This window comes from Falco naumanni, chromosome 1 (genome assembly GCF_017639655.2).
Source record: "Falco naumanni isolate bFalNau1 chromosome 1, bFalNau1.pat, whole genome shotgun sequence".
Lineage (NCBI taxonomy): Eukaryota > Metazoa > Chordata > Aves > Falconiformes > Falconidae > Falco > Falco naumanni.
In genome coordinates this window covers 56,755,889-56,778,968 of record NC_054054.1, presented here as the reverse complement: position 1 = coordinate 56,778,968, position 23,080 = coordinate 56,755,889, and the positions used below count along the sequence as shown (strand labels likewise).

General features: G+C 36.9%; 1 protein-coding gene across 1 annotated transcript in view; it reads left to right on the top strand.

Moving 5' to 3' along the window:
• The window catches only part of GABRA2 (gamma-aminobutyric acid type A receptor subunit alpha2), a 64,617-nt gene that overhangs the window by 18,971 nt on the left and 22,566 nt on the right, over positions 1 to 23,080 (top strand). The window contains exons 4-6 of the mRNA XM_040594951.1: positions 9,119 to 9,186; positions 20,182 to 20,402; positions 22,231 to 22,313. Of these exons, the coding sequence (XP_040450885.1) occupies positions 9,119 to 9,186; positions 20,182 to 20,402; positions 22,231 to 22,313 (372 nt within the window). The remainder of the gene's footprint in view (positions 1 to 9,118; positions 9,187 to 20,181; positions 20,403 to 22,230; positions 22,314 to 23,080) is intronic.

The window sequence follows — 23,080 nt, the reverse complement described above, 5'->3', positions numbered from 1 at the left end:
AACCATCCATGTTGTATTAATGTCTTTACAATGAAGCTATAAATTGGAGGAATAATCTGTCTAAAAGATAGGGGAAAAAAATCAGAAAGATGTCTAGATAGTTAATTGCTGTCTTAATCACTTGGCAGTTGATACCTCTGAGATTGTCAAAATATTGCTTGAGGTGCCAAAAATCTGTGAAGTCCAACAGTAATGACCAAGTGTATCTTTTTTTTTTTTTTTAATGACCAAGAGTATATTTTTCTTTTCCCTGTGCAAAGAACCAAATAAGTTATGCACTCCTTGGTTGCTTTGAGCTCTGTCACACGTTTATGTACTGTCAGGATTCAAACCATAAACCAGTTGATTGGTTGGTGACTGGCTTAAACATCTCATTTATTCTCTACCTGATTTAGGAAAGGGATCTGAATCCATGCCTCCTGATTTCTAACTCTGTTAACTAGACACAGGGCTTTTGATCATTCTGGGAGAGTGGTTTCTTCCACTGGAGACGTTTTACTTTGGATAAAATATCTACATATGTGTCAGAACGTGGATGGAGACCTTTGTTTTGTACTGCTGGACTGCAGAACCATCCGCAGTCTTTGCCCAGTCAGACCCACACAGACTGAGGGCTTAGGTTTGGCAGTGCCTACATTTCTTGGCTCCCGCTTATAGTGAAATTCATTGCTTCAAACAGCCAGGTCTCCTTTGTGGAACACGGGGAAAGCTAGGCATGTTGGCACACCTCAGAGATGGTGTGGGCATAGTCTTAACTATCTGCAAAAGCTGTTCATGAAGTCAATAAACTGAGTGTGGATCTGTCAAACTAACTGATTAAAAAATGATGGAGAGGCATTCAACTGATGCCTTTTCTTACCAGCACAGGTGAAACATCCAAGTTTGTGTGGGAAAACATTGCCGGTCTCTACTTCATCTGTTCACAGTGGTGTGCCCCTCGTGCCATTCCTCTTTTCTTGAAAAAAGCCATGCAAATGGCTGATTGCTTTAAATCAGAGCACGTACCTGACAAGAGACGCTCTCTCTCGCTCACACAGGTTTCCATCATCCTAAGCTGAGACATGAACTCAAGTTACTGTGTGTCAGGGTCTGTCTTGACCACAAAGGTGAATTTTCTAAGGTAGGGCATGCTTCCCCAGCCTTCGGAAGAAATTGTTCTGCTTTATGTAAATAATTAGATATTGAACAGAGACTTCAATTTATGTCTGCTACATCCCATGGGTACTGCTAGGCTGTGAAATCAGTCTCTTGCTTGTTTTCTGGCTTTCTCTCTCAAAGTCTTTCTGGCCCAGTAAATTTGTAATTATTTATAGTTTGAGGAACTCATTGGGACTTGGTTGAGAGCCAGTTCTTTAAGCTGCTTGGCAGCGTCAGGGTATTTTTGCCTTAAGGTGGAAATAAAAGCAGCCAGGGAGTTTTAGGTACTGACAATGTTAGACAGGAATTTGGGACTAAAGGGGATTCAGATGAATATAAGTGCAAAATTTAGTCGTCATGATCTGGACCACAGAGACTTTCAGATTAACTTCTATTGATTTAAGTGGAAACTTGGAGCTTAAATAACTTTGTGGAGCTTGTCCGATATACTGAAAGAGATAATTGGGCACCCAAATCAGTCTTTAGCCCTACCCTTGAGTGACTTTCTCGAACTTGCAGAGGAAGCTTATAATAAAGTTAAAACTGCACCTCAAATGCCACTTGTATCCAAGGCTTTTCATTCATAGGACCCTTTGCAAATGTGTTTAATTTTGTTACCTGAAACAATAAGGTTTGCAAATTAAAGACCTCTTGATAGAGAGAGAGGGAGAAGAAAAAGTAGTAAAGATAATGTTTGTGCGTGTGATTACTATTTTTTTTTTTTTTGAGTGAGAGTTAAATCCCAAATCTGTTCTATGCATAGGAAAATTCTCTTAGTAACATATAACTGTATCACTCAGCACAGAGAGAACTTTTAATTTTCTGTTTACTAGCTGGAAACAGTGCTCTTACAGTTTGCACCAGAGTCTTTTACTGGACAAATCTAAGTAATTACCTGACTGTGGAGATACATCATGTTATTTGAGTTACAGCTATGCCTAAATTTCATTCTGTGCGTATTTTGTGGGTAACCTACACCTAAAAAAGATGTTAGCTTGGCTAAAAACATATCTGAAAATGTCTTCCCAAGTCATATTTTTTGCTACAGAAGAAAAGGATATTGACAGTTAAACTAAACAGTTTTTTCCAGGTGAATGTGTCTTTTTTTTTAATGGTCAAAAAGTCTCACTCACTTCTAAAGATACACCTACTTTTAACTGAAGTTCTATATCACAGTAAATTCTCCCCCAGCTTTATATTTTCCTGCTATTTTGGACCAGCTATATTAAATTTCAGAATAATAGACACTACTTTTCTGAAATAGAAATTCAAATTCAAGAATGGGCTTATACACAGGACCAGGTATTCAGTTAGTCTAAATGACATAATGGTATTTATTTTGAGTGTGGTATTATTACTTTACAAGGTTGCCAAACTTCATGAGTTCTGTGCAGGCCTTTGGAGGGTCACTGATGGTCTTTACATGAAGCTGTCTGCTTGCTACATGTCTGTATGCTGTAATGTCTGTTAAAAGATACAAGGTCTTCAGAGGGAAATCGTTTAGGGTCTGTTAACCTGCTGGCTTTCAGTTCCTGTGTCTTTTTGCAGAATATATTCTTGTTTCAGTCAACACCATGAGAAACCAAGTACAATGGCCGATTCAGATCTCATTTATACCAATGTAAATCAGGAGAGCAACTGTTAACAGTAACACTTACAGGTATTACTAGGTCTAACTGGTAAGCTTACTCTACATATGCTTCGTTAAAGATGGAGGTTTGAAAGAGGTTTACTTATGGCTTATATTAAGAAATTGTCTTGCCAACAGTTCGAGGGTGGAGTGAGGTTATTGGAAGTGAAGAGCTGGGGTCAAGGGGGGAAGTGAATTTGTTTCTTCTCACAGTACAGTTTACAAATTGGGAGTGTATTTATGTTGGCACATGTGTCTTTGAAACTTGTAATTTAACAGTGGATAATGAATGAAGATGCTGAGTAGTTGGATAGATAAAACTGCCATGTAACCAAATATAAAGAAGAGCTGGCAGAACACTGTTTTGAAATACCTGCATTCCTATGGATTTTGCTGCTCGTATGGCTCCACATTGCACGACCTCCTCTGACTCTCATTCCCTGCCAGCCAGAGAGTGTCTTGAGCCGTCAACAGACACACTAAGGAGCTTGTCAGATAAGGGCAGCATGTTGAGTTAGAGCAGTGTTAGATGGATTAAGACCCTGGCTGTTTCACCTGTATGATCCCTGACTTGTATTATGAATGACAATTTCAAAGCCTTTGGGCAACATTGCCAAGCATGCCCTTAGAGACCATATTACAATGTCAGAACAATGTCAATTCCAGTTAAATAACTTCTTTATACCAAAATAATTAAAGTAACATCAAGCTTTTGACAGCATTTCCACAAGAACTCAAAAATCCTCAGTTAAGGCTCCCACAGCACTGAAACTTGACCTCCTTTTTTATTTTTTGTTGACATAATTAAAGAGCAGTATTTTTTTTCGTATACTTTTTCGCATGCTATAGCAGCCCTCCATTTACAGCCTTGCAGTGTTCTCCTGGGTACTATTTACTCTACATTTAAAATAATGTTTGTAAGAAATTGTTTCATGCTATGCATTAGAACTATGTATGCATATTTTAAAAGCTCTGTCCCACCAAGAATACTTTTGATGATTTCTGAGTTACCTCAGACAGATTGGCTTTTATTTTAGCTGCCCAAACCCTGGATTCATAGTTTTATTGACTGAAAATTCAAATAAAATTTTAAAAATTCCAACCCAATCTGCTAGTCTGTTTTCTTGTGAAGATAGCCTTGACACATTAATGAATAACATAGTCAGCTTCATGCAAATGAACATCTGGAACCTTGCTGGTGGTCCACTCTGAAGACTTTGCAATGATCACACTCCTTTCTTCTCTTCTTTTAAACATACCTAGAATGAGTCATGCATGTTTTATCCCTACTCTCTGCGAAGAAAGGATTGTAGATTACTTGGTGAGAGGAGGAGCAAGGTGAGAAGGAACGAGCAAGACAGATTATTCTCAAATTTGTGAAATAGAAAATTTATTTCAAGAAATACTGCCTCAGACTTCTCCAGGAACAGGAGAGCTCTCAGGTGTGCCCAGCCCTGCATGTCTACCTACCCCACGCTGCAGACACTGGAATGCTCTGTACCCCTTCAGGGATGCAGGCAGCTGAGAAGGGACATTTGAAAGAAAGAGAAGTTTTGAAAACTGCCTGGCAGGCAGTTAGTTCAAAGGAACTCATTCAAAATTTAATTGCCTCTGTGGAAATTTCCAATTTTGAGAAATTGGTAAATGCTGATGAGGAACCTTTTCATCTGACTTTTCTGACCATCTCCATTATTCAGCCTGTGATTGATTTAGGCTTCAACCCCTGCAATTTCTCTGCCAAGCAGCCTACTTCAGCTGAGCAGGCTCTTCTACTGAGGAACAAGTCATCAGAACTTGAGACCATCAGGAAGGATATCCCAGCAGCAGGAAAACTGGCATAATGGAAAGGACAAAGGCACTTATATCAATTCTAACGAAGCTCTGAACTCCTTTTCTATTTTTTTGGCAAGTCAATGGCATTGACATTTTCCTGTGTGGATACTTAACGTTGGACAGCCGAAGCCAGATGTGGTGGACACGTGTACTTCACATTACTTGCACTTCATTTAATTCTTCTGCCTCAGCTTCCCAAGAACAGAAAAATGGAGATGATAAAATTATTATCTTCAGAGGGAAGATTGTTGTAATTAATGTTTGTCAAATCCTAAGTGTAACTAAAGCAGACAGTAAACCTTCTAGCTAAGGATAGATAAGGTCTCTAAATCTGCAGTTTGGTATATTTATTGCTTTTCATTTTTAGGAGGTTTTATCAGTATTGACATCATGACAGTTCAAGAAAGAAAAGGGAATCAGAAGAAACCAGTGCTTGAGAACTATGTGAAACATGATCTTAATAGTTATTACTTTTACTACTTCCATAGGATGTACTTGTCTTCCTCTCTTTATTCTTAACTGTCTTGACTCTTGACTCTTTCTTTTAGTCAGTTTACCTTTGGCTTCTATCTTCTTGAGAAATTGGCCTAAGCAAAGTCAGATAAGGCTTCTCTTTTAACATTTATGACCAAGAAAAGTTAGAAACGATACTATAATAGCATTTGCTGAATTTCAAAGCATTTCATATGATGATGGCATCTACGTGTCATATTTTTAGGCAAGATTTTTCCCCCCTAAAAGAAGCATCGGAAATAGAAATGACATCCTTAGCTTTTCCTGTTCCTGTTTCTTTGTTTAACCTTCAAAGTCAGTGATTCAGAATAACCTAAGAGCTCACAAGTATAAATGAGTCAACCACCCCTCCTCCCAACAGAGGGTTCTTCTTTAAAAAGCAGTAGGCCTCCATTGATTTAAGCGCTTTTGAAAACCAGGCCTTTTAGTTATGTATTTACATGTCTATTGAAGAAAAAGATTTTATAATTCTAGTGGAAAAAACTTGTCCTTAATTTTTCTCAAAAAAATAGAATGAAGATTTGTACACGAGTACACATTGCACTGAATGTTCTGTAGCAGCGTACGTTCCTTTGGCATTTCCACAAGCACTGGTGTTCCAGAACTGCTTGAATCTCCAGTGGGCTAAGTGTGATGACTCGTGCTGTTCTTGACAGAACATCAGTTATAAAAAGCCTGTAATTGTGGTGCCTTCTGGATGAATTCTGATTAGAGAGCCCATCTGAAACTGTGCTTTGTGCCTCTGAATTGTTTTCAGTAAGTTACCAGTGGGACAAAGTGGTATGTTTTAATACAGACTTTATTTGACGAGCATATATTCTTCCAAAGCAATAACTACATAACTTGTTGTAAAAAAGGAGGATTCATATTTGCTTTTCGTAGACACTGATTCTGAAACCCTGTGTTCAAGTTTGTAATTCAGAGGAACCTTTATTGTAACACTGTGAAGTAACAAAGAAAAAACAGACACAAGGCACAAGGCAAGACGCTAACAGATGATAACAGGATTAATTCGAGATTTATTCCATTTCAGCTTCTTTTATCTTTAAGGACCAGTTTCCTTGTACGTAGGTATGAATAGAAACTTCTAAAATATGTTTAATTTTGAGAGAAAATAGGAGGCAGAAATAAAAATCTGCCAGTTCCTCTTTTGTGTACTTTTCTTTCTTTTTCCTGTCTTCCTTTGCTCTGTTTTCTTATCCTTCTCTTTTCCCCCAGTCTTCACATCTCTTGTAACTTTTCAGCTTCCTTTGTCCCTCTCACACCCTGTTTCGAGACATTCTGCCTGCTCCCTTCGCCTTGTGCCATGGCATGGCTCTCGCCTGAGCAGAAGCAGCCTGGTGGAGCTCCTGCTCTCAGGACAACCCCCAGCTTTGGGGGATTGCAACTGGTTGTGTTGAAACACATTGCTGTCACCATTGCCTGGAGCTATGCTGGCTTAAGGCAGTTTTGGCAAAAAAAAAGAAATAAAGGTACATGGTTAATTTGCATGCGTTCCCATTCCTGAGGCTATCAGGGATGAAACTTGCCCCAGGACTTTTTATATACATTGAAGTGCTTATTGTAATTACAACAACCTGAAATGAAGCTCTTGTTGCTGAGGATCTGTGGATAGTAAAGCCTCTTCTTCCCACATGTCCCCCCTTCACTTCCCAAGTGATGGGAGGATGGATCCAGAAGTATACAGAAAAAATATGATGGAATATGGGAGGTGTTTTTTTAATTAAAAACTAAATGGAAGACAAACCTGAAGATTCCATGTCCTGTAGTTTACTATATGCAAATTGTAAAGTCATTCCCATGTGTCAAATAGGTCGGATGCAAACAACTGATAGCAATTGGGTGAGGTTACAAGAGGACCGTGCTTCCAACCCTTTGGCAGGGATGTGTGTGTGCAGGTTAAGATTTGCCAAGTGACTTTGTTGCCTATAGTAGGGTTCCTTCAAATTACATGAGTATAATTGGAATTAGCCTTGGTTCTCTGCTGTTGGGATACTTGATTTTCAATCATACTTCTGTAGCACCAGTGTATTTCATGGAATTTAATTAAGATCTTGCGTTGTCATTATAGTACAGGCCAAATTTCACAGTCAGTCCCTGCAGCACCGTTTTACCCCCTGAGGAGTAGCTCTCTTGTCACTTTTCCATTTCATTTCAGCCTGTGCCAGGTAACCATTTGGAGGGAATGATCTTTTTTTCTGGAGAGTCTCCCACAGGCAACATGTAGTCACTAGTCTTCTGGACTGTACCTGTGGTTTCTGTGTGGTATTTCAGACCCATACTTTATCTTTGTTGAATACAAAGAACAGCACAGACTCAGCACCTCGTTTTGTCCACAGACTTAAAATTAGTTTGTAAGGTGTTCGGAGTAGAAATCAACTCAGCTTGTGGGTGGATTCTGCACATGGGATCGCAGAAGTCTCTGTCACAGAAATATACCTCTCTCAGGACGTGCAGGGGATGTGTGTTTTTGAACTTTCAGAATGACACATAGTAAGTGTCAGCCTTTACTTATTTGCTTAAAAAGCAGAAGAAATCTTGGAAAGAAGGTAGTTTTGGGTAGGAAAGGCTTTACAAAATCCTGTAGTCTAATAAGTACATGCCTGGTGTTCAGCTGGAGAAGGAAATGCAAGTTTCCTTACAGATGAGAGTGCAGGAATGTGCCTCCCCCATGCTCCAAAGGTTTTTTGAAAGTATTGTATCAGGCCACCTCTGCTCTCGGCTGTGGGTGCAGCTCCATTCCTTTGGAAGCACACCGTTCCCATGCAGCTGCTCACCGAACAGCCTTGCCTTTGCCTGGTGGCTGATGGAGCACCTGCCGATTCCTCTGGACAGAGAGCAGCGGCTATACTGTGGCTTAACACAAGTGAAGGTAAAACCTGCCTGTGCCACGTGCTTGTCAAAAGATAGCTTTTAAGAACAGAGAAAGTATTAACTATCCATATTAAATGATGGTTAAATATGCAAATAACAACTGAACAGCAGGATCACTCGTATAACAGGCAGCTATATTATTTTCAGGAATGGAAATTCTGGGGTCGGTCAAAACGCAGCTATTTTTATGAAATATTTGAATGCAGCTCCATGATTTTAGGGTCCCTTCCAACCCAAACCGTTCTATGATTTTATGATTTCTTTCCTAGTCAGCAACTGGCTTTAAGGTAGAGAATTCCTTATGCTGACTGTCTTGAATGCAGACAGTAGTTGGCAACTGCTGTAAGGAATTTCCTGCAAGTGTGTGCTATCCCTCTTAGTGAATATCGTTCCATTTTGAGTGTAATTGAAAACTGAAGATAGAAAACTCAGCAATTATTTCTCCCTGCAGTACAATATTTAATATTCTGATTTCATGGCTGTCTGACTACAATGATTAGGAAGAACATTTTCTTATAGTATTTACAGTACCACAACAATGTATCAGGAGCATTGTGTATCAAGGGAAGGAACTATTGTGTTAAAATATGTGGCACTTAAAAACATACCCAATTAAAAAGTAGAATGCTGTTGAGTGTTACATTTGGTGTAGTCAATAATTGCTTCGTAAGCTTATTCTTGTCTTTGGCTTTGAAAAAGCTATTCAGGATGAAGAAAACAGCCTTGAACTAGAAAGGCTTTAATAGGAATGATCTGCAGCAACAAATAGGAATGATCTGCAAGAACAGAGAGAACGCTGCTTCAACAAAGGCATTTTATGTTTAGAACTGTGCCACCGTGTTCAGTCCAAGACAATGTGGTTATTTTTGCTTGTGGAGAAATGGGAGATATGTGTGTCGTTGCTGATGGTTGTATAGTCCTTTAACTGAAACAAACTACTCAGTGGGACAAACTCTCATCTAATAACCTCTGTGTTAAGTGGGGTAGAGGCCTGCCCCATATTTACAACAGGATACTGGTTAGGAGAAGTAAATAAGGAGATAAACTTGTTCAAAATGTCCCATAATTTTGCAGAATTTGAAGAAATATCAGAAATTTAAAATGTTTGCTTGTGTTTTCTTTTTATATCAGATAGTATTACTGAAGTCTTCACTAACATCTATGTGACCAGTTTTGGACCTGTTTCAGATACCGATATGGTGAGTTTCTGAATCTTTTCAATATATAGTAAATCGTATAAGATATATGTTATTTACATCCTTTAAACTTGTATTCTGCTTTTACTTATTGTGGACAAATTGCAAATAATTTCACTGAAGTCAGGAGGTGCCAAATCCCAGTGGTTCTAAAGATGGAAAATGGTTTATAGACCTTACATGATAAGTACACTTGTATTAGCTGTTTAGTTCAGACCAGCAAATCATGACTGTCCCTACTGACTGTGCTTTGGTTCGTATTCTGGAGCAGTCTTGAACTGGGTCAGCTGGATTTCTCTTGGATGAAACTAGGCTGAAAGGTGCACTGTAGGAGCACACTTAACATGGGCATCAGTCTGAGGGACCTGCCTGGAGTCAGTCTAAACTAAACCTCTTGAAAGATGTAGCTTGGAAGTTGGGTTATCAGCACAATTGTGTTGTTCTACACATCCATCCTTCATAATTTGAACTTTTTACTAACCATTTAAAGGAAGTCAGTGACATTAAGAAGAAGGAAACTGTCACAATATTGGTCTGGATTACAGTTTTTCATGAAAACAGCAATGGAAAATAGTCTGAGACAAGGGGTCCTTTGTAAGTTTACTGTGAATCATACGGAGATTAGGGAGAACGTGTCGCACAAGGGAGAAAGATCTTCATGGATATAACATCTCTAAAGGGGAAGAAGGAAAGGACAATCTGAAAATTACTTTAGCTGCCCTTGCCATTCCTGAAGTTTTTTCTTGCATTAAACTATTTTTTGAAATGTTTTGAACATTCATGGCTATATAAGAGATATACAATAACACCTATTTCTAACTATAGGCTTTGAAAAAAAATTAATGTATTTAAAAACAGGCAATATTTAATTTTTCTGTGAAAACTTTCAGGTTATACATCATACAAAACAGGACACATCTTGATGTTAAGAGCTAGGCTGCAATGAAACTAAATATTTTATGGTATGGTGTACATTTTTAAAGCTATTTGCTCACTGACTAACAGCTAGTCATAGCTTTGTAGAATATATTCTGGGGTTTTTTTCTATTGTTCTTTTGTGTGTGATAGTTTCAATTTTCAAGCTTTGTTTCAGTTGCGACGAATAGATTACTGAGGCTTCACTTGAAAAGTTGTTTCATAGGAAAAGTAGACATTTATTTTCTTTTTGTCACTGTATATGTTACCGATTCTCTTGGGGTATTTTTTTCCTAATAATATTAAGTTTTTGAAGTGGTTCTTATTTTATTATTAATTATAAAAAGCAAGTATCCACAGCTATATACAAAAGTGATATGAACATCTTGACCTTGTTAGTCTAGTATCACATGACTTCACAGTGTTTACACTTGCAGTATTATTATTGTGTATATATATATTACACTTTACACTTTATTATATTTTAATATACATTATATATTATATATACTATACACTACACATATAATTTACACTTGCAGTATTATTATTGTATCTATATGTATATATAATGTGTATATATATACACAATATATATAATACTGCAGTATTATACTTGCAGAATTCCTGTGAAATGAGGAGATGATATGAACACAATTTTAAAGATGTGGTACTGAGGCACGATGAGCCTTACCCAAGGCTGTGCATGTCATCTGTGCTTAAATGGGAATTTAATGAAAAGCTCCCTGAGCCTAATCCCTAGCTCCTGAAACACTTTCAACATCAGTGTGTAAATGTGTGGAGAACTCTGTGTCCATTTGCACAGACAGATATGACGGCACAGTAAGGGGTCAGGTCATTTGGTGGCAGAGCTCTAACAGCTCTGTGCAGAGGTGTTAATCAAAGCAGAGTGCGGCACAGGAGAACAGCAGCTGTTACTGTAATGGGCAGGTCTATTTGCAGATAAGTAGATAGGTAAGTAAGAGCAGTTTAATACTTTCTGCTACAAGTTTCAGGCTTAATTTAGCTTGTTCAGTTGATAATTATAAAATCATTTTGAAACGTATGAGCAGTCAATTAGAAAATTTCAACCTGTGAGTTTTGAAATAATAGCTTCCAAACTATCACATATTCTGTTAAACATGAAGGTGACACTAGAGTTTTTACGATGAGTACTCTTTCTTTTGGGTATTGTGTTACTGAATTGATAATGTAAACTACTATATAGAGGGTTTGCCAATATTTTCCTTTGTAAATGTTGGAAGGTCTGGAATATTCTCATTTTATAAATTTCCTCCTTAAAAGGCTTCATTGGAAGAATAAATTTTATTCTTGCCCATGTCCTCCTAAATCTCCAGAGGATCCTGAACTGAATCTGGTATCTTTTCAGGAAGGTTGAGTACCAGCCCCTGAGGTCCCCTGCTCTCACAGCCTGAGTGGTGAGGCACTCAGTCACACCAGGGTTTTAGGCTGGACACCTGCTGTTGCCCAAAACTCTCATAGTCATTGCTGCCAGCAGGATTCCTTCCCCTGGGATTTTTTGTAGCAGTGAAAGTCAGCAGGTGTATGACTGCAACCCCTTTGCATTACCTATTTGCCAGCCTGGATTTTTTTTTCCCCTTGGTTATCATCTTCTGAAGAACAACAGTGCTTAGGAGAAAAGCTTGTTGAAAATGGGAAGGAGACTCATTGCCATGGGAGATGATTAATCTCTGTTTATAGTCTGGAAGAGGGAGAAGGCATGCTGAAAATGATGGGCGGATTGGAGCTAAGGACACAGTTGTCGCATAGAAGTGTTGATTCACAAAGTTGATAAAATGTCATTCTAACCTTTGTTGTTGAATTGACAGCAATTTATGAGGTTTCTGTTTTCCTCATTCAGTGTGGTAGTTCCTATTAATAATAATATAGTATTGTGTGCAATATGTGACTCAGTATGATTGCTAGAATGTAGGGTTTTATTCTTATCCCCTGTATTTTACCAGCACCACAATTTTGCCAAAAAATAATTAAGTCCAGGGGAATTTGATCTTTGATTTTAGGCTAGCTGAAGTTGTCATCGATAAATTTAGGAGGCAAAAGCTGAGGCTGAGATTTTTCTCCAAATGTGTTAAGAGTCAAAACCTTTTGATGCTGATTGTGGATTAACATTTTGACTAAGTTAAAAAAGATGCTACTCTCTATTCAGCCCCAAATAGTCAGCTACCAAATCTGTTCAGTCTTGGCCAGAACTCTTGCAAACTGCACTTCAAATGAACTGCTGTGACTAAAATATTGGTGTATCTATATTGGCTGTGTCATAAAAATGCTATTGTATGTCAACCACCACATTTAATGTCAAAGGAAATGCCTATATACAACAGGAATTTTCAACTTCATTTTGCAAACTAATGAAAATCAAGGAGGGCAAACCAAAACATGGGATTAAACAGATTTTACTTTCACTGATCTGTCTTTTTGAGCTGTTATTTCTCTGAAATGTTTAAGTTCAGTATTACCATGCTATGCCTTCTAGGCTTCCAACCAGATTGGTGATACAGATTTATTTTGACATTAGCCTGAGAGAAGAAAAGCTGCATTGTTTAGAAAAAACAAACAAACCAAAAATTGAACAGAACAATTGAAAAACAAAGTTTATCTGAATTTTCTAAAGAGTTATAAGGCTAAATTATGATTAAAGAGGCTAATTAAAACATTTTTAATTAAATTTCAATATTTAATATTTGAAAATTCTGAGGTGAAGGATAATGTTGGATTATGATTTGTATGGTAACAAAATGGAAATAAATTAAATATTATAATTGATTATTTCTCTGGGTTTTTTTCAGAATTAATTATTTGAAGTCTGGTAGATTGATGTATCTTTATAAATATATATGCTGCTAACTCTGATTTTAGCAAGTAGTGTACTTTGACAGCTTTTTCTCAGACTTACTTTGTTTTCAAGTTGTCCTGACACTTTGGCTTCTAAAATATCCCAGATATCTGGAGGTGCAGTTGTCCTTGATAGAAAAAAAGTAAATAAAAAAGTAACATGTTTACTTCTCAAGCAATAATTACTGTATATAAAACAGAGCATACAGGCACCGAGAGCCTTTATATGAGGTCTGCTGTGGAGAAAGCTTGGCCAGGATTTTGCCAAATTTTGCCTCAGAGCAGTCTTTCTAGTTGTCACTGGGAACAGTCTTTCCTGCATCACTGTTAGTAAGTGGCAAGATCTGAATCAGTTTTGCTTGAATATTAAAAATTACAATTTCCCTGAAAGTTTTGTGTTTCAAATGTCAACCTTAGCTTTTCGTTGTCTTTGAAGAGTTTTGTTTACTGTTGTTACATCTTTGTTTTTCCCTATCGGTTTGTACACAATGTTTTTTCCTAGTTTCTCAAAGATAGACATCTATTTTTTATTCTAGAGTCAAGAAACATGAACATCTCCCTGTAGAGATGGTCATACCCAGCCAGTTCATCGCTAGACACACTTCCATCTGGTTGTTTTTCAATTAAACATTCAATACACATTTCTGACTTTCCAAATATAGCCAGAACAGAGGTTTTCAATGAAGGCGGAAGGTCAAATCTGGAAATGACCAAAAGGATTGTTACAGCATCTCTCACTAAAACTGAAGATGGTTCTTTAAAAAGAGTGGCTGAACTGGGAATCACATTTCTTTTTTTGGTGTCCATTTTTCAGATTTCCTCATTTTGTTTTGTATTTCAGATTTTTTTTTTTCTATGAAACTCATTTTTTACCTGTTTCAAACTCTAATTATTAGCTATGGTTCCTTAACTGGAGAGAAGGTTTACAGGGGCTATATGATAAGTAAGTCAGGACAGTGTACAGGAATGCACCCAGATGATTTTTTTCACAATGATTTAAAAAAGTGCTGCAATTATTTTACTGTCACTTTTATTTTGGCTCAGTAGCAGAAGAATAAACAGTAAAAGGCAAACAGAAATGATAAATACATTTGGCTTTCTTGGGTGTTGGGGAGCATCTAGGTTGGCTTTTTATCATTGATATGTTTCTGAAAGTCAACAAATTGGTTGCTGTATTCCCTTATATTATAGGCTCAAGTCATTGCCTTTGCAAGTTAAAACCACAGGCTGAAATTTTGAGCAGGATATCTCACATGATCTCCTGCAGACTTTCTGTCCTTTTATTCTGTTGGGAAGGCATGTTCCCCTGTGCAGCATCCTGCCAGGTGGCTCAATATTGGAGATTGATTTGTCAGAGTCTGTGTCCAAGCCCTTCACTGACATTAGCTCTCAGTGTATCTCTTGTCTGGATTCCTGTCCCTGGCACCAGGCATCCATCATGTTTCAGGGTTGCTCTTTCTCCATGTCTGAGTAAAAAAGGATAATGAGAAGTGTTTGTATTTTCAGTGACAGCAGTGTGAATAATATCTTGTAGTCTCTTTTCTAAGTAATCCCTATTTGTATCATTTGCATTCCTCTCTTACCCCTCCTCAGTGCATATTTTAGACTCAGAGTTCATTCTACATCAGGTCTATAGAAAGAAAGAGAGAAAATTATTCAGAGAAGGTCCTTTTCATAAGGATGTGGATATGGATAGGAAGGTATTCTCTTCCCTAAACACTATTACTCAAACTGGTTAAACACATTTTTTCTGTTTTTTTTTTCAAAAACTTGATGTTTAGATTAAATGCTTAGGCAAAAATGACTGAAGTTGGCAGATGAAGCAGAAATAAAAGGCTTGAAATGAGTTCTTCAAATGGAGAAAAACCATACTACAATTCCCTGGAAATCTGCCACACATTCCTTATAGTATTACAGGTCATATATATCTGGCAGACATTACTTATGTATTAAAAAATTAATATATGTTCCTTTGAAATGCAGTGATGGGATAGTGTTTAACAGAGCTGTTAAGGGTTTTGATAAAAAATAACCAACAGTGCAGTTTCAAACCACAACCCTCCTTCATAAGGGAGTTTATTCAGAATGTTTGCAAGAATTCTATTCACCAGTGTATTAAGATCCTCACCTTCTAAAGACCTGAAAGTAATTTCTGACTGTCTGCTATTTCCTTCTGTGTTCTGTGTTTTGTGCACATCAGAAGGTAAGTTTTGGAAAAGAACAAATGGATTTAGTTTATACATCTGTGCAGTGCGAGTTGATGTTAGACACACAGCTAGTGAAGTACTTTCACAGAGCCCGAGCAGCCTGCGTTTTGGTGATTAGAGCTGAAGGGCTTTGGGGAAGAGGAGATTTGTACCTGGAACTCTTTCGGTCCTGATATTGTTAGATAATAATTATTTTAAATTTTTTTTTTTTAGAGGAGAGATACGTAGAAAGTGAGATGGACATGGTAGGAACATTGTTTGTCCAATCTGGAAGACAGGCCTAGGTAAAGCCAAGCCATACAGTGGCGTACTTCAAGAACTATGGGGTTTTGCAGCCTGTTGTGGTGTGTGAGCCCTTGTGTATGCTGTTTGCACTGTGCATAAATCTATCCCACAGAGAATGAAATGACCAAGACAACAAACGAATTATTTGATCCTCCCACTGTAAAGCTAACTTCAGCATTCACTCCAAAGCTAGGTCCAAATGCTCAATAAGGAAGTTTGGTAAAATAATTTGCAGAAGTTCCATCACAAACTTGCACTCCTCAAACCCACAAATATGAGATTATAGCAAGAATGCATATACCGGGCAGATTATTTTACTGTAATTATATTTCTTTAAATCTCCTGCCTAAAACTCATTGTTTTCTTGGAAGTGGTTTTGATACTTACTTGCATACCAACTATGTTAGTGTTCGGTAGTATTAGTTGCATACTAATATTGTCAATGTTTTTAAGCTAAACATCACACATTGTCTTAAGGTAGATATGACACCAAGAATATGCTTTTTAAGAAATAAAATTAAGAAATTATACTAATGTAAAAGTAAATATTAATATGAAATCGCTATATTAGCTAGGTGAGATTTTTGTCCGTGAATCTTGTGTGTTTATCCTGTTAAAGTAGCAACCACAGTAGTTCTGACTGTCTTTAAGGAATCGATAAAAAAGCTGCGTGTAACATTTTCCCTTTACTTATTTTTAAGTTTTTGTATTTGCCTTTTAAAAGTTTCATATTTTAGATTACTTAAAATTTGCTTTCATAGATCTATATGTTTGTCAGTTAATGGCTTTAAGAGTGGTCAAGAAAAAGCCAAACTTTCTTTAGAGAATTGACTGAGAAAAATCTTTTCAAGTAGGGAACGAGGAACTCTGGCCTGAACCATTCACTAAACAAAATGCTGTGTTCCAGGGGGTGATTAATAAAATGTTCGGTCTGCTCTGTGGCAGTACTGCTTGCTAATGGGCACTCACGATTTTTGAGATGTTTGGAACACTTCCATCTTTACTCCAGGTGCAAAGACTGCCAAAATCTGCCAACCATTAGCTGAGAGGATGAGAGTATTTTTTTGTTGTTGTTGTTTGAACTTTTCCCATACTAATCTGGCCTTAGCAAAAAAGAAGACTGCCGTGTAGTGAGGAGGGATTGCTTATACTCAGGGCAGTTAAAGCTTCTCCCAGAGATACTAATGTCTTTTTTTCACTCTGCATACTGTTATACACAACAATTGCATATTAAATGAAGAGTGAAATTCCTTCACCATTTTACTCTTCTGACCATTGAAGTAGCAGAGGCTCAAGTGGCTCTTAACGCTGTAGTAAGAATCTCATCTGTACCTAAAATATCATGTAAACCAGTATAATACATATTTGAAAGATTATGTTTAATTATACTGTGTTAGAGTCCAGCTGTGAAAGCACCATTTCAGATATGAATCAGTAGGAATCATTTGCTTATCTAGAAATGATCAAAGGAGTCCTTTGTAGTCCTGGAAGTATGCTCTTGTGATTCTGTGAAAATACTGCATTTGGTAATGTCCAGAGACAGCACAAGTTTTCTTCACATAGGAGAATATCTGCGGATTGTATGAGAGGAGTATCAGGTAGTAATTTGAGTGTTTTTTTCTGGAGTCTGGATTAGCATTTCTAACAGAATGTTAGTCTTGCTTGGAAAGTAAACATTACACAGCATTTGCCACAAAGTGGTACATATATGTGGAGTAGGAAATAGTTATAAAGTCTTTTGTAGCATCTTTTAAAAAGGATGGCTTTTTATCACATTGATTATATACAAAATACTTTAATACTTTCCTGTTGTTTCATTTGTTTTGTATGGTAATCATCATAGCGTCATACATAATCATAAGTTTAATAGCTTTAGCTCAGGAGGGAACATGGGATCAGTAGATGCAAACAGCATGGATTGTATTTTGCTTTTCATAATCACTCTGTAAATGGACCAGGGAGAAGTTAATTTCATCTCTGTGCCTTGGTTTCCCTTCATATAGAATTGAGATCCCAATACTTCCTTTGAAAAATGCACTGACGTCTATAGAAAGATAAGTTATTTAAGAACTATGTGAGATTTTATTGCTGTTGTGGTAAATGGAAGGAGAAAGGTGTTCGTGATCATTCACACCAAACCTTGGTTTATTCCCTGTTTCCATCTTCTAAATGGGATGTCCTGCAAATAAAGATTTCCAGCACGGATTGGATGGAAAGGTTAGAATTACCTGTGGCTCAGTCAAAGATTTATCAGTGGGATCTTTCAAGGCTGCAGCTCAGATTCTGTCCTGCTTATTCTGCTTCCTAAGCAGTTGCCATGCATCAGATGTGTTTTTTTTAAATGTTACTGTTTTGATTTAGTGGTATTCCATGTCAGCTTTTTTCTGTTTTATATCTCTTGTAATTCTTTTTATATATGTTGGAAGACAACAAAACAGCAGGACATTTGAATTTTTTTCTTGATGGAAATTTTACAAAATCTTGAGATTTATATTCTAATCATTTTTATGCGGGGAAGTTTTTCAAAGAAGCCTGTAGGACTTATCACTCCTGTTGAATTTCAGTGGGATTTCAGAGTCTTACTCCCTCAGGCTCTTTCCACTTCTTTATACCTCAAACATCAATCTTATCATACCTAGCAATGATTCATTGGCAAAGCCCCTCAGACAGAAACCACAAGGAGGCTTTTAAGGCAATTGTTTTCCTTTAATTACTTGGTATTTCTAGCCAGATTTCATATATTCCCTCTGCTTCAGGGCACACTGTTCCCACTGCTCCTGGTCCTCCATGATTTTGTTTTGTGACTTCCCCTAATCTACAACTGAACTGATAGATAACTTGGAATTTGTAAATGGCATTTTAAGTCACACGATGTTTAGCAAATAAAACAACATATACATCAGCAATTAAAATAGAACAGTTGAATATGATCGATCATAGAGAAATGGGCAAAGTACTTGTCATGAGGCAGTGTCTCTGGCAGTGATGAGAGACAGCAGAAGATCAAGTATAACGTGAAAGAAACATATGTTTTACTGTATAATTTTGTATTTCACAGATATATTTACTAAAATAGTATTGGAGGTAATACCAGCTAACATTAAAGAAACCCAAGCAAATTAATTTTCCGTGTACTGTAGTATTAGTTTTAATATTTGTTTTAGCAACCATCATGTTGACAAAATTGTATTGTAGTAATGTAAGACCCCTTGATGTACCTAAAAATTGTGCTTGTGGTTTTTGCCAGGTTAGTTTATAAGTAACCCATCACACCATTCCAAAAAGATCTCCCCAGGTTCCTTTCTCAGTTAGTAATGACAACTACTTTCTCTCCTGCCCCTGCCATGCTCCTTCAGGTAACAGAATTCTCTTTATTCCACATGCTCATCTTAGCCTCTGGCCCTGACCTGGAAAAGGTCCTCACAGCTCCTTGGCTCACAGACCAAAGGAGCTGTCAGTTCTCGCTGTCTACTCAGCACTCCTGTTGTATCACCATATGATTGACTGGGAAAAAACTTGAGCCTTGTTAATCAGCACACAAGGGAGCCAGCAAAAAGTGACAGGGGCTGAAAAGTTCCTTGAAATCACTTTTATATGGAAATCACTCGAATATTTTATATTGGTTGAATTTTATCAGGACTTGTCCATTCAAAGATAATTTGCTCAAAAATGGTTTATGTGAACTGTAGCGTTTGCAGAGTAATTGCTATAGTACAGACTGTTGTAGTATACTAATATTTAGAAATTGTGAGTCCATTTTGCAGTCCAACAAAACCAAAATTGCACCAAGGTAGCATCTGCCAATACCCAGAATACTGTTTGCTTCCAATGAAGTTTTAAAGCTCTTCCATTTCCAATTTATGTGCTGTTCTGACAGTAGCAAACCACTAAATCCACTCACAGATCCAATTTGAAGTTAGTTGATGAATTTACATTATCAGTATCTTTTTTGTTTGTTTGTTTAGAACAGCAACAAAAGCCAGCACATGGGATACCCAGCGCTGGGTGACACAGGCATCTGGTCTAGGTCATCAGCCTGTTTTTGCTTGCATCCTTTTCTCCAGACTGCAGTTCCTTCCCCAGATTAAGCATCAGAGTAAAGTTCAGCAGACAGCGTGTCTGTCACCTGTTAATCATCAGCTATTGTTCCCTACTTATGTACTTTTGTTAATAAAATCCATACCACTGCAGAGCCTTACTTTCACCTTTGGAAAAATCTTTTATATCAATCTGCCTGGATATATCACTCCCTTTGTGGGTGGCCTTGTTACGTTCCTTCCTTCCAGTCTCAGCCATTCCCCATGCTCTTGAAATGCTGGGTGCTTCTCCTCCTTCAGGTGCATCTGCTGCAGGAACTATTTAATATCCTTCTGTGTATTTTTTTTCTTACTTCTTAATGTAAAATAGCTGTGCGTATTGAAATTACCCTTGGCACACATACTATGTATACCAGGTACAGAAATCTAAATACCGGAAGGGTTCGATATACAAAACAACAGCAAGCAATCACAAAGGAGAATATTGTACCTTCAATCAATTGACTTCCTGTGTATTATTCTCAGTATTATACTGAGAATATATATTTTATGTGATGGTTGTTCTGCCTTTACAGTTTTACCAAGGGAATTTTTGCAACCAGAGCTTTTCTGTTTTGGCCCCTCAAAAGCAGATTAATGTTTCATTGTGTCAAAAAAAGCATATCTTTATTCCATTACAGGAATACACAATAGATGTTTTCTTCCGTCAGAGATGGAAGGATGAGAGATTAAAGTTTAAGGGACCAATGAACATTCTTCGATTGAACAATTTAATGGCCAGCAAAATCTGGACCCCAGATACATTTTTTCACAATGGGAAGAAGTCAGTGGCTCATAACATGACGATGCCAAACAAGCTTCTACGAATCCAAGATGATGGGACCCTCTTGTACACCATGAGGTAAGGCTTGTCATCTTTTTCATCTACTCAAGCTGTTTCTTGAGCTATATCTCCTGTGATTTTTCCAGGTAACAATTAAATAAGGTTCCAGGAGGACGTTCCTTTGTTTCATTTCTGTCCCAGCAGAAAGAAAGCTAGGAAAATGTACACCTTGTTTCCAGTTCTGTTGCGAGTCTGTTGGCTGATAATGAGCTAGATCAGTCTTCCTACATGTTCATCAGCCTTCATACTTCTATAATGTATTAAAAGATACTGACCACCTGCATAAAGTGCTTTTTGACCTTCAGATGGGAATCACTCTGTAAGAATTGTTAAGAATACTCAATCTTAGAATGATTAAAATAGTGTATGACTTTTGCTTGTTATTGCATCCATTGTACCAACCACGTGAACCTTTAAATAAATTTATTGTTAAGATCCGTGGCAACAAAAACTAAAGAGGAAGAGGTAAGGGTTAGTAAGACCTCCAATTTTTTCCAGCAAAAAATACTTGGTAATAATTGTTTCTTTACATCTAATTACAGTATTTTAGTTACAGTTTTAATTTTTGCATCCTGTGCATGATTAGCAGCTAAGATAAACATTTAGCTGGTAAAATGTATTGTTTGCTTAGAAAATATTTTATGAAAAATTATAAATATCATCTATGCATAGGCATAAGGAGCATTTTTATAAGAGTGATTTCTTCTTTGATTACTCTTTTTGCAGAAATGTTGCCTATATGAGCTTTTAGAGATTTTTTTAATCCAAAATTCCAGAAACCTCTGACTTAGTTTCTTTTTCTTTAAGAATGTTTAATAAATTAAATTCGTTGTGAACGTAGATTTAAAATCCCCAGCCTGAGTAAGATATAAAATGTGAGCTGTAAAGCAAATACGTGCTGTGCATTTTTTTTCCATGCAACCATACCAGCAAATTTAGTATACAATACCCAAACTCTTACAGTTTTGAGTGTTGATGGGTAGACTGCTAATAATGTTGAATGATGTGGTGGCTGGAGAAGTTCAGAAAAGTTTGCTGGAAATAAATTGAAAGCCCTATTTATAGTATTTTTGCTTGGGCTCAAATCAATATTTGAACTTGTAAATCTCTACCCAGAGGAGACTTACAGGATAAGAAGGACAAACACAGCTGCCTTTTTTTATAAAAAAAAAAAAAAAAAAAAGGAAAGAAAATTCTGTCAAAAACTTTCCTCAAATTATTTTTTGTCATATTAATCCCCATATTTGATACTGGAACATTGCTGGGATTTTTTTCACAAAATGAGCAAAAGTGAATGCATTGTTAACATACTGTCATGCTTGTACATAAATAAAAATAATAATCACAATTAACATGGAGAATAGCAATCTTTTGAAAGAACGCATGGGGTTTTTTCTACATCTTCCATTCAAACTGTAAAAAAAAAAAAAAAAAAAAATCAGAAAACTATGGAGCATGGAGCACAGTCCTTAGGCAAATTAACTGTATTTTATGTGTTTTTGTAATGAGCCTTTGAGAGCCATATTATCACATATGTACCTCAGAATATTATGAGAAGAAAATGACTGTTCTTAACAACCTGCAGTTACATAATTTATATTTTCATTTAAATGGCCCTTGCTTATGGTTTTGAGGTCAGCCTTTTCAGGTTTTTGATGTGATAAGTCAATGCCTTCCAAAGGAACACATAAAAGGGAAGAAGCAAGAGCTGATTTAAATTTTAATTAGTTTAATATAACATTTTAATTTCATCTCCTAAATTAGCATGATCTCTGTTCATTTCTGTGGAATTGATTTTCTTGTCCTGCTAACTGACTTAAATGCATAATGGTCTTTTGCCTTTTAGGCTTACGGTCCAAGCTGAATGTCCAATGCACTTGGAAGACTTCCCTATGGATGCTCACTCATGCCCACTGAAATTTGGCAGCTGTGAGTATATAATGAGAATTATAGACTTTGGTTAGCGCATATCTAACATTGCTCAGCATCACTTTATTTCAGAAGTTGGTACATGAGAGGTTTAAACACAGGATGGTACTTTGAAAAAAAAAAGAAAAGTAACCTGACACATCAAAATCTCTTTTCTCTACTCAGCGTTGTATCTTCTAATGTATTTTAAAGCTTTCTTGACTCCAGTTAACAATAAACACTATGCATCTAATTCAGCAGTGCACTGATCTACTTTCATTCCAGTGTGCAAACTATACTGAGGAATGCAGTCCTGGGTGCACATAGCCTGTCTGGTATTAATGAAGAGCTGATTAAAGACTTCAAAGAATGTTTTTTTTTCATGTATTGAAACATTTATTTTCTTTTTCTTGTTAATGATATTTGTTCTTACATTCTTAGCAACAACAAATGGCTTCTTGTGACAAAAAATTTCACTCATGGGTATGTCTGCATCTTACAGACAGGTGGACCTTGATCTCACTATTATTATTTTAACAGCAGCATAACTTTATTTATATTACAGCCTTCCTCCTTCTTCTTCATGAATTAGGATCACTAATTTTGTACACTAAAAGGTTTTCTTTTTTAATTTGGCTGCAGCCTGTGTTCTCTGCTGGGTCCAGGAAAGGGAATGTTTTTTGGAAGAAACTGATTAATACCTTTAAATTCTGGCATATCACTTTTCCTTGGAGTTTGGAGCAAATTAAATCAAGCCTGTGTTTCTGATGATGTTTCCACACTAGAGG